An 11,952-nucleotide genomic window follows, 5' to 3' on the forward strand; every position below is an offset into this window, starting at 1 on the left:
TGGGAACCGTGAGTGAGTTATGGGAACCGTGAGTGAGTTATGGGAACCGTGAGTGAGTTATGGGAACCGTGAGTGAGTTATGGGAACCGTGAGTGAGTTATGGGAACCGTGAGTGAGTTATGGGAACCGTGAGTGAGTTATGGGAACCGTGAGTGAGTTATGGGAACCGTGAGTGAGTTATGGGAACCGTGAGTGAGTTATGGGAACCGTGAGTGAGTTATGGGAACCGTGAGTGAGTTATGGGAACCGTGAGTGAGTTATGGGAACCGTGAGTGAGCTATGGGAACCGTGGGTTATGGGAACCGTGGGTTATGGGAACCGTGAGTGAGTTATGGGAACCATGAGTGAGTTATGGGGAAAATTACGTCATATAAACCATGTCACCACACCAATAAATACGTTGAACCGAAACCTATTTTTAACTTCCTCTACTTTTCTACCACCTTGCTCCATTAAATTCTTATAATAAATACATTCAATTGTTGTGAATGAGCTTGTCCCTTTTGCAACCCCTTTCGAGTTAGGGAATGAACATTATATATTTTTGAAAAAGGAACTGGTTACTTTTTAAAGTAAATTCGCTCTGCCCGAAATATTTAATGGTCCGTCATTTTTGTAACTTCTCATCTTCGTCAATGTCTTTTTCCCCAGCGTCCGGTTCTGTTTCTACCGTGGGAGCACCCACCTCGCTACTATCAGTCTTTTCCCCCGCTTTCTGATTGTCTAAGTTCTCTTTAGCCGAGGTACCAGCCGAAAGTTCACCTTGTTGCTCTTTGACAACTCCTACTGCTGGTTCTAGATCCTCCTGAGGGATCATGGGAATGAGTGGTCCCGTAATTCTCCGGATGTCCAATCCCGTGGGCCTTTGGTGCCGTGCGTTTAACTCAAGGGGACTGGCACCAACAATGGTATCGATTGCGCTTGGCGGGAAAACGGCTGCCAAGCAACGGTCGAGAAATGGCACTAGGTCTATGACGATGGCTTTTGCAAAATTCAGGAACAAAGCTCTTTCACTTTCATTCAGGGCAGCTGCCTCGGACCTAGAAAAGGAGATTAGAACTTTGGTTAGAATTATATCAACGGCGGCCGCAATGCAATATAATACGCGTATCTAGTAATAACCGCGCATCTAGTAATAACCGCGTATCTAGTAATAACCGCGTATCTAGTAATAACCGCGCATCTAGTAATAACCGCGCATCTAGTAATAACCGCGCATCTAGTAATAACCGCGCATCTAGTAATAACAGCGCATCTAGTAATAACCGCGTATCTAGTAATAACAGCGTAATAGATTTCCCGGTTGTTCTTACGAACACGTTTGCTCTCGCGTGGGCTGTACGCAAACCCACCCCGCCTTCAAGCTTCCTGGTAATTTACAAATCAAGGTAGAGTGTTAAGTATGAGTACATAATGTATATACAGTTCCAGAAATATCTCCCTATTCGGGTAACCAGGTAACTTTTTTACAATTACCAGGGTTTTGTGTGCAAGGGAGGGAGGGTGGGAATCGGAATCTGCGCTGCGCTCTGATGCTAGTAGCAAGTGGTGCGACAAGCCCGCAGTCCAGTGAATAGCACCACAAGGAATACCTCGGTTTCCGAATCCCCACTCCTTACTTCTGGGCGCTTACAATGAGCCATTCATCAAACACGATTATAATTACAGTACAATAACATTTTGGTAGCTAGAATTAAACCTATATTAATCATGTTGCTTAATATAAACCTTAAATCCTGCGCTAGTCGTTAAAGACATGAACAACGCAAACACCGTTATTTGGGCTTCCTGTTAATTTATTTACAAATCAAGGTAGAGTGTTGAGTATGAGTACATAATGTATTATACAGTTTCAGAAATATCTCCAAAAAAGCTCAAATGACGCCGAAAGAGGGAAAAAACCCTTGAAGCAGAGAGAGAACATATCGCGCCTTAGATATATCTGCAATACGCTTAGACATTGCCTGTACGGTCTTCACCTTATTCTCGAGGGTGAGACTAGGATATAAGGGAGCATCGGACTTCCAATATCCCTGCGTTTTTATAAACGCTTTATAAAAAATATTGTGTGCGGAATTCATTCCGAATGTTTGGAAGCAAGATTATGCCAGTCCTGTGCGCTTGTGTTGTTAGACTCTGTAAACTCACTAAAATGTAAAGTTTGGCAACGGCTAAACACAGAGAGCGCATCGCAAACGACGCTTTGCCTGACAAAATTTCCCTGCGAAATAAGATATAATTTTTCCCGGTATGTATAAATCCATTTCGTGAAAAGTGAAAACCCCAGGTACAGAACATTTATAACAAAAAACACTAGAGGAAAAAAAAAAGGAAAAAACCAAAAAATACTTTAAAAAAATTTATAGCATGAAAACAGATGAGAAATACTGACATTTGAATGGGACAAGCAGTGCGCCTATAGGAGATTGATGGATGTGAAATACTGAAGCGCTTATAGTAAGTGAGGGAGGTGCAATACTGAGATATAAATGGGAGAAGCAATGCGTTTACAGCAGGTTAATGAATGCAAAATACTGTCGCTAAGCATACATGACTGCCTTCCAGTTACCTGTGAAAGGCACACGTTGCCTTGACAACAAAGGCGAGTGACGTATGTATCTCGTCCCTGCACGCATGCGCAAGGGCCACTGGTGCGCAGTGCCGTAACTCATTAAAGGCAGACAGGACCGCGTTGGTGTAGGCAGCTAAAGGGGGGTGCTCTAGCAATCCTATGGGAGGGGTCGGTGAGGTGTCGCCTGTCTGAAATACACAAGTCAGAAAGTTATATAGAATTGGTTAGATAAACTCAACAGAATATCGAGCCATTTCCATTACTCCAAACTCAAATTTTCATTTCCAGATTTTCAATTTGTAATGACACAATACCAGAGTAGTTGTGAATGCACTGACAGAAAACCAACTAGAGCACTGGAACTATACCTTTGTCTTTTAGAATGTCATACCTTTGAGGAAGTTGTAGAAAGAACAGTCGATTTCAGAGCACTTGGTTGTGCTTGCAAAGTATAGGATGACATTGTCTCCTCAAAACTAAAAACAAAGAAAGTTTAAAATTCACAGGCAATTCAGATTATAAACACTTGGTTTGAGCATTAAAGGCAGGGTCCAGGGCTTGTCAGAACCATTACTCACACTCCTTTATGCTAGTACTGTACAAGATCTACATTCTATCAAGCAGCAAGCTTTACAACATACAATTGACTAAAAAATACAATAAAACAGAGCTTTGCCTGTAGCTTTGTAGTTAAACAGCTCATGCTGTGAGGATAACTTACAGTACTGCAAATCTCCTTATACCTTCTAATCAATTCCTGCCACCTCTTTCTGCTTCTTCAACTCTTACTCCATCATGACTCTCTTCTCCACCTTCTTACTGCCTCCTAATGACGAGGTAAACTTGCACTAGGAAATCATGTGACTTTTTGGATGGCAAACTCATGCATGCTCCAGCTTTTGGTGCCAAAATGATAACAAAAATTAACTTTTTCATTTATTTTCTATAAAAGATTATTATTTATTTGTTTCTGTGTTTATTTTGGTGAGTTTGCCACTTAAAAAAACAGTTGATTTCTTAGCGCAAGTCTGTTATTCTCCTTGAGTACCCAGACCATCTCCCTGCCTTCCTCCTTAACCCCCTCTCCACCATGGCTTCCTCGCATCCCTGGCCACAACTTACCTTCTGGTAGCCTCCCTTGTTGCAGACAAAAATGTGCTTAATGATGCAGACTGGAAGAGGGGAGGCAGCAATCCACGAAAGTCTGCACCCACACGGCTAAATGACAGCCCAAAATACATGCACTGTCCAAGCAATGAGTCTAAGCGACCACCAACACCCCGCCTCAGGTCTTTCTCAAGAACCTCCAAAAACTGAGACACCTGCAGACAGAAATGACAAGGCAAGCGGTTATTTATAAAATGTCCATACGAGTGGAGGTTGCTTACTCAGTCTTCAAACTCATGGATATACAGTAATTTTGCCACCCCAAAACATCATGTGATCTGTTAGTGCAAGCTGCCTAGACATGTATACTAAGTTTAATGTTACCTTCTCCACAATCCAACAGTGGAAAAGGTTGCTGTAAGCAGGGCTCTCTTCATTTTCCATAGAAAGTATTGGATCATCATCTGAGAATATCGCTCTATATTGTGTGACAATGTCAAACAGGTGGACTCGGCTAGCCTCAATGATCTTAGTAATGTGGTAATACGGATCATCTGATGGAACAGAACTCAACACGCTTTGGAGCCACGCCCCGCGAGCTTGTAAAAACTTAATCCTTAGCTCAGGTTCGGAGAAGACTTCAAGCCGGCGCAGGTAACCGATGACTCGCAAGCAGGCAGGAAGTTGGATGGATGAGCGTAGCTGCTGTTGGAGCTGCATCAACATAAGCTGAGTGGATCCCTGGACGGCCTGGACAATGCTTTGGATGACTGGGATGTTGGACAGCTTCTTTTCCAAGCGCTTGATGTAGGAAGACAATTCTAAGGCTTCTTCATAGTAATTATTTCGCACACAGGTATCCATCAGCTGAAAGGCACCACAGAAAGTTAGCCAGGGTTACAGAGTAATAGCTTTTTGGTCACACAGTATTAGCTTTGGTGCTGTGAAATGCATGTGTCAAAGATTATATACATACAGATGATAAATGATACATGCAGATGATAAATGATACATGCAGATGATGATACATGCAAATGATAAATGATACATGCAGATGATAAATAATACATGCAGATGATAAATGATACATGCAGATGATAAATAATATATGCAGATGATAAATGATACATGCAGATGATGATACATACAAATGATAAATGATACATGCAGATGATAAATAATACATGCAGATGATAAATAATACATGCAGATGATGATACATGCATATGATAAATAATACATGCAGATGATAAATAATACATGCAGATGATAAATGATACATGCAGATGATAAATAATACATGCAGATGATAAATAATACATGCAGATGATGATACATGCATATGATAAATAATACATGCAGATGATGATACATGCATATGATAAATAATATATGCAGATGATAAATGATACATGCAGATGATGATACATGCAAATGATAAATAATACATGCAGATGATAAATAATACATGCAGATGATAAATAATACATGCAGATGATAAATGATACATGCAGATGATAAATAATACATGCAGATGATGATACATGCAGATGATAAATAATACATGCAGATGATAAATAATACATGCAGATTATAAATAATACATGCAGATGATAAATAATACATGCAGATGAAAAATAATACACGCAAATAATAAATAATACATGCAGATGATAAATGATACATGCAGATGATAAATAATACATGCAGATGATGATACATGCAGATGATAAATAATACATGCAGATGATAAATAATACATGCAGATGATAAATAATAATTGCAGATGATGGTTGTGGGTGATGAGTGTGATGGTGGTGGATGATGATGGTTGTGGGTGATGAGTGTGATGGTGGTGGATGATGATGGTTGTGGGTGATGAGTGTGATGGTGGTGGATGATGATGGTTGTGGGTGATGAGTGTGATGGTGGTGGATGATGATGGTTGTGGGTGATGAGTGTGATGGTGGTGGATGATGATGGTTGTGGGTGATGAGTGTGATGGTGGTGGATGATGATGGTTGTGGGTGATGAGTGTGATGGTGGTGGGTTATGATGGTTGTGGGTGATGAGTGTGATGGTGGTGGATGATGATGGTTGTGGGTGATGAGTGTGATGGTGGTGGGTTATGATGGTTGTGGGTGATGAGTGTGATGGTGGTGATGATGATGGTTGTGGGTGATGAGTGTGATGGTGGTGATGATGATGGTTGTGGGTGATGAGTGTGATGGTGGTGATGATGATGGTTGTGGGTGATGAGTGTGATGGTGGTGATGATGATGGTTGTGGGTGATGAGTGTGATGGTGGTGGGTTATGATGGTTGTGGGTGATGAGTGTGATGGTGGTGGATGATGATGGTTGTGGGTGATGAGTGTGATGGTGGTGGGTTATGATGGTTGTGGGTGATGAGTGTGATGGTGGTGGGTTATGATGGTTGTGGGTGATGAGTGTGATGGTGGTGGATGATGATGGTTGTGGGTGATGAGTGTGATGGTGGTGGGTTATGATGGTTGTGGGTGATGAGTGTGATGGTGGTGGATGATGATGGTTGTGGGTGATGAGTGTGATGGTGGTGGATGATGATGGTTGTGGGTGATGAGTGTGATGGTGGTGGGTTATGATGGTTGTGGGTGATGAGTGTGATGGTGGTGATGATGATGGTTGTGGGTGATGAGTGTGATGGTGGTGATGATGATGGTTGTGGGTGATGAGTGTGATGGTGGTGATGATGATGGTTGTGGGTGATGAGTGTGATGGTGGTGATGATGATGGTTGTGGGTGATGAGTGTGATGGTGGTGGATGATGATGGTTGTGGGTGATGAGTGTGATGGTGGTGGATGATGATGGTTGTGGGTGATGAGTGTGATGGTGGTGGGTTATGATGGTTGTGGGTGATGAGTGTGATGGTGGTGGATGATGATGGTTGTGGGTGATGAGTGTGATGGTGGTGATGATGATGGTTGTGGGTGATGAGTGTGATGGTGGTGGATTATGATGGTTGTGGGTGATGAGTGTGATGGTGGTGATGATGATGGTTGTGGGTGATGAGTGTGATGGTGGTGATGATGATGGTTGTGGGTGATGAGTGTGATGGTGGTGGATGATGATGATTGTGGGTGATGAGTGTGATGGTGGTGGGTGATGGTTGTGGGTAATAAGTGTGATGGTTGTGGGTGGTGGGTGATGGTGTTGGGTGATGGTGTTGGGTGATGAATATGAGAGCTTGATTTTCAGGACCACATTACACTGACCTGATAACAAGCACGCAGTTGATAATGAAGATGATGATGACTTAGTGATAGTGATAAAGATAACCTCCCGCTCATCTCGCTGGCTGCCAAAAAGTTGGTCATTTCATGTGGAAAGATCCTCAAATTATAAACTGTTTTCATAGGTCTGAATTTGCACCCTCCTACCCCCCCCTTCCCCCAGCAGATCCTGGGCAAAAGCTGGCTATTCTTACCTGTGGAATTTCAAGAATCTCTAGCAACTGTGTATGTCTTGCCAGGGTCAGGGAGTTCAGCCTGCGACTATAGAAGAGGGGAGATTCATTATTGGCCACATGCTACATCCCACTTGCACAAAAAAATCATGTGACTTTTGAGTGACAAACTCACAAGAAAAGAAAAAAAACACAGAAATGGCTGTGTCTGTGTCAGAGACTGATGTCAATAAATCTTTTAATAAAAATAAGCCCTTTCTGACAAAAAAATTTGATTTGATTTATAAGCACTGTAAAAATTACATTTAAATTGTTCTTTAATTTTGCCACCAAAAGCTGGAGCATACAAGTTTGCCATCCAAAACGCTACTGCTATTCTTGTCTATTGTCCCATGACCCTTATGTACAATATTGTACCTCTGGTTGATTTCTCTAGCTGTGTCCATGAACTCCTTACACTTTGTTGAAAATCCTGGCAGCTTGTCGAGTAGGGACTCAACATGGCTTTCAACCAATACAAACTGTAAACAAAACAGGCAAATAAAACAATACAGGGTTCAAAAATGGTATATTTTACACCTCCCTGAAAACAGAAATGTTTTTTACCATTAGCACTTGAATTTTGCAATAAAAAAAATCTAAAAATAAAGTGTCAAACTTTATCTTACTTTTGTGCTCAATCTACCAAATCTTTGCCACAGACTGCATCAAGAAAGGCAGATTTTAATGTACCAAAAGTATTGCTAAAAGAATCCTGTAACACTCCAACTTACATCCTCAAATATTTCTTGTGAGCACTCTGCTGTCCTAATGAATGTTTTGTAATTGTGAAATGCCAGGTTCTGAGTCTGTTCCAACACTTGTTCCTTTTCTTCAGCTAGCCGCTCTGGTTCCCTGCCTTAAGATGATAACAACAAAAGCATCAGAGAAAGTTTATGGGAGAGAGTTTACGGGCCCAAGATTTCTTGGGTGTTTCGAGAAACGAGCCCCTGTTTGGTCAACAGCACTTGAAGCCTGTCAATCACACTTGTGTTACCATGGTTTTGTAGGGGGGAGGGGAGGGGTGCTGAACAAATAATGATCCTATGGGCAGTTTGTAGGAATTAGCATTTTGATTTCTATCCATCCGTCACAATATGCTAATGTTTCTTTGTACATTTTCGACCCACAGGGATCGTGACGCTTACATTACAACGTCATCAACATCAGTCAGGGAAACTAGAAAATCTATTACTGAGTATTACAAACCCAACAAAAACGCCACAAACGCATTTGCCAAACAAATCCATTGTAAGAGTGTTTAGCAACATTGAAATAAGCAAGCTTGGATTCCATCTTACTTAGTCTATCTATTCCTGACGAGCTCAGCTGTGCTAGATATGCCGTAAACTCCGGACTCTCTCGCCATGATTCTGCAATCAAAATATATCATTACAACCGAAATACGAAAATAATTATCTCAATAATGTTACAGACCTGGAAAAGATTCCCTAAATAGTGTTTTGAGAAGGTTTTCGTCGCTTTCGAAAGAAACAGTGTAGTCGGCCATTTTGATTTTCATGCTCTCGATTTTTTCTCAGGCTCCCTGTGGTGTCACGTTATTGTGTGACAAATCCCAGGACTCCCCTCGGGCCGAGTGGGAGATCGCGTTACCTCAGACAGCACTTGACTGTAGACTGTATTATCTGATAATGGCGGGGTGAAGCGAGTGTTGTGCGCGTAGCGTGCAGCAGGATCTATGTAGAACGATTGATCTGGGCTCTTAAAGCTCGCTTAACACTTTAGACTAAACTGTTAAACCCATTCTACAATTCAAGCCGACAAGTTTAGAGAAATTTCGCTTGAGCAGATCAACGGTAAGCGAAACATAAGTTTCACGTTGTTCCACACACTTTGATTGGGAGTTGGTCGATTGTCGAAGAGCACGAAATCTGTCGCTGAATTATCAGCTGTTGTACATTTGTGGTGTGAATAACCAACTCCATATCGATTATTCATCGTTAAAGATATTAATGATATACATGTTTGGAGAAGTCAGATATTATTGTCATTTGAAAACACTTGTTGCTTCCTTGAGACTTCCAGATAAATTCTTCAACTTATTGTACTTAGAACATTTAAGTATAATTTAGTGTCATCATTATTAATACTTTGGTTGACTTGAGCTCTTTCCTGTTTAGGAAGATGGCGGATAACGGACTTCAGTCCATGCGATCCAAAGTACTCGATGATCTTAAGAGTAAGAAACAGTTAGAAAAAATATCACTAGCATTCGGACAAATGAAGACAGATGAAGAAAGAGTGGCGTTTGCACTTCGACTCCCCTCTGTTCAAGAAAACATCATTATCAAGCAAACTGCAAGTACAAAGAGCTCAAGTACAGCAGCAAGTCTCCGAAATGAAGGCAACACATATTTTCAAAAGAGACAGCTTGGCAGAGCTTTAGAGGTGTACACACAAAGCATTCTTGTTGCCCCGTCTACAGACCTTAAGGTCCTCTCGCTTGCCTATGCTAATAGATCTGCTGTTCTCTTTCACATGAAGGAGTATGAACTTTGTCTTAGAGATATTGAGTTTGCACAAAAGATGAAGTACCCTGGTGAAATGGTCTATAAAATACTTGATAGGAAAGCAAGGTCTCTTAAGGCTCTGTGTAGAATAGAAGAATCCAAAAAGGTTTTTGAAGAGGCCATTGTTAGCTCGAAAACCTCAAAGCTGAAGAGGAAAGACCGAGAATCCTGGGTGAAGCAAGTGGAAAAGCAAATCTCTGAATGTTCTAACCAAACAGAGAATTTAATGAAGTCAGTAACTCACCTTGAAGAAGCAAGATCAGGATTTTCAACCCCTGTACAAAATTATGGTCTGCATGAGAAATTTGTTTCCATTTCAAAAGCTTTAGATATCAAGTATACTGAGGAAAAAGGCAGACATACTATTGCAGCCAGAGATATCAATATTGGAGATGTTTTGTTGGTCGAGAAGCCCTTTGCGTCGGTACTTCTGCAAGAACAGTCAAAGTCTCATTGTCACCAATGCTTTGTCCACATTTTAGCTCCACTCCCCTGCTCATACTGCACAACTGTCAGATACTGCAGTGAGAAATGCGCCAAGGAAAGCTGGGATGCCTACCACTACGCTGAATGTACGAATCTAGAGCATGTATATGTGGCTGGTAAGTATGGTCACCTGGCGTTACGTGTGGTGGTAAAAGCTGGCTTTCAGTACTTGAAAGCTTCAGTGAAGCAATTTGAATCAGAGGGAAAGAAATGTGATCCAGCAGAACTTGGGTGTAACCCTGATGGGGTCTATGACCCATCCGACTACAGGCCTATTTACCACCTTGTGGGCCACACCCATGAAAGGACACTTAATGATTTGTTTGTTCGGACACTCAATGCCATTTACTTACTAAGATGTTTAGAGGGAACAGAGTATTATGGGGATTCAACAAAGCTGCCTTCTCGTGAAGACCAATCGTTTATTGGTGGCCTTTTGCTGCGTCACCTGCAAAGCCTTCCATGTAATGCTCATGAGATCTCAGAGCTCCAGCTGTCACTCAAGTCAGTAGCCACATCAGAGGCTGCTGAGATAGGTGCTGGCATCTATGGCACCCTGAGTTTGTTCAATCACTCGTGTGAGCCAAATGTTACCAGGTTTTTCTATGGTGACAAATGTGTGGTGAGAGCATTTAGCAGTATTCCATGCAGAGGGGAAGTAGTAGATAACTATGGAATTCTGAGTGCTCTGACACCTCGCAAGCAGAGGCAAGAGAGCTTGCAGTCACAATACTACTTCAAGTGCAACTGCCATGCATGCCTGGAGGACTCCCCTCTTTACTCAGAGTTGATCAAACAAGATGTACCTCAACTTAAGTGTGCAAATTGTAGTATGGCCTTAGCAGGGGAAATCTTGACAGATGGCAAGCTAGTAAAATGTGAGAAGTGTGGTGTTCCACAAAGTCTTGAGGATAAGGCAAACCTACTCAGGAAGTCTGAGGTTGAGTATAATGAGGCCATGACCAAGCTTCTTGGTGAAGCAGATGTGAGCTCGGCCCTGCCCAGACTAGAGGGGCATCTGAGAGTCCTGGAAGAGTGTGTGTGCATGCCTTGGCAAGGGTTTAATAGCACACAAGAGTTGATGAAGCAGGGCTATAACATGCTTGCTAACTGTCATCTGATAGAATAATATAATGACTAGATAGATGTGAAGTCTGTTTTTGTTTACATTAGTTGCCACTATGTAATTAAGAAATGTTATCTCACCTATGCTGGTTTACATACAATCAAATAGCTAGGTTTTCGGGGGGGGAGGGGGGGGGGGGAGTGAGCAGGTGGTTCAGGTCTTCTAGAAAGGAAGATGGAACAAGTTGTTTTCTTCTTGGAGTGCTCGGCTGTCTGAAGGTGACTGAAGTTCAGTTGACTTAGATCAGTTGTTTTAATAACTAAAAAATTTTTAAATCTCAATGAGAAGTTTACCACCTATTAATTCACCTAAGGCAAATATTGTAATTTGATAAGGTCTAAGGGCTGCAGTTGAATCAAACAGTTTGTATCAGCCTTGCTAGCTGCCTTATTTCAAGAATAATAGTTGACAAGTAATATATACAAATGTTTATGATTTGTAGTAATAAAAATTTGCAATAAGTCTGTCATGCTTGTCAGAAGAAAGAGTACAGTAAGAGAGGCCCATATATCTAGCAGTATCACCAAGTCTTATTATTTAACAGAACTTAAGCGCAGACTTCAAAATGAAGAAAAAAGGGGCAGAGCCACTTCCTACTGTTCATTATAACTTTTCAAAATATGGGGGGGGGACATGCCCCCAGTGCC

The 11,952-nt window shown here is 41.6% G+C and overlaps 2 protein-coding genes across 3 annotated transcripts; one reads left to right on the forward strand and one right to left on the reverse strand.

Moving 5' to 3' along the window:
• Window positions 1–396: 396 nt before the first annotated feature.
• Window positions 397–8,721, reverse strand: LOC5502731 (conserved oligomeric Golgi complex subunit 8). The gene is made up of 10 exons (XM_032371025.2): window positions 8,600–8,721; window positions 8,464–8,535; window positions 7,897–8,021; window positions 7,541–7,644; window positions 7,145–7,211; window positions 4,064–4,546; window positions 3,695–3,894; window positions 2,964–3,048; window positions 2,570–2,760; window positions 397–1,040 (listed from the first exon to the last, which is right to left on the reverse strand). Exons 1-10 carry the CDS (start codon window positions 8,682–8,684, stop codon window positions 608–610), a joined length of 1,845 nt encoding a protein of 614 aa, XP_032226916.2. The 5' UTR covers window positions 8,685–8,721; the 3' UTR covers window positions 397–607.
• Window positions 8,722–8,774: 53 nt separating this feature from the next.
• LOC5502722 (SET and MYND domain-containing protein 4) lies at window positions 8,775–11,769 on the forward strand. 2 transcript variants are annotated; one of them, XM_032371024.2, is made up of 2 exons: window positions 8,775–8,979; window positions 9,304–11,769. In XM_032371024.2, the coding sequence occupies exon 2, from the start codon at window positions 9,308–9,310 to the stop codon at window positions 11,306–11,308; it is 2,001 nt and encodes a 666-aa protein (XP_032226915.2). In that variant the 5' UTR covers window positions 8,775–8,979; window positions 9,304–9,307; the 3' UTR covers window positions 11,309–11,769. The 2 variants fall into 2 exon arrangements, with proteins under 2 accessions (XP_032226915.2, XP_001623892.3); XM_001623842.3 differs by having other exon boundaries at window positions 9,308–11,769.
• Window positions 11,770–11,952: the final 183 nt, after the last annotated feature.

The sequence above is a fragment of the Nematostella vectensis genome, chromosome 9 (genome assembly GCF_932526225.1).
Source record: "Nematostella vectensis chromosome 9, jaNemVect1.1, whole genome shotgun sequence".
Taxonomy (NCBI): domain Eukaryota; kingdom Metazoa; phylum Cnidaria; class Anthozoa; order Actiniaria; family Edwardsiidae; genus Nematostella; species Nematostella vectensis.

Excerpts from the sequence above, each read along its gene's own strand:
- LOC5502731 (XM_032371025.2), bottom strand. The coding sequence starts at position 8,684 with ATGAAAATCAAAATGGCCGACTACACTGTTTCTTTCGAAAGCGACGAA. Across the intron at positions 7,212-7,540 it reads GCTAGAGAAATCAACCAGAG|TCGCAGGCTGAACTCCCTGA; the intron begins GTACAATATTGT and ends CCTCTTCTATAG. Across the intron at positions 4,547-7,144 it reads AGATTCTTGAAATTCCACAG|CTGATGGATACCTGTGTGCG; the intron begins GTAAGAATAGCC and ends GGTGCCTTTCAG.
- LOC5502722 (XM_032371024.2), top strand. The coding sequence starts at position 9,308 with ATGGCGGATAACGGACTTCAGTCCATGCGATCCAAAGTACTCGATGAT.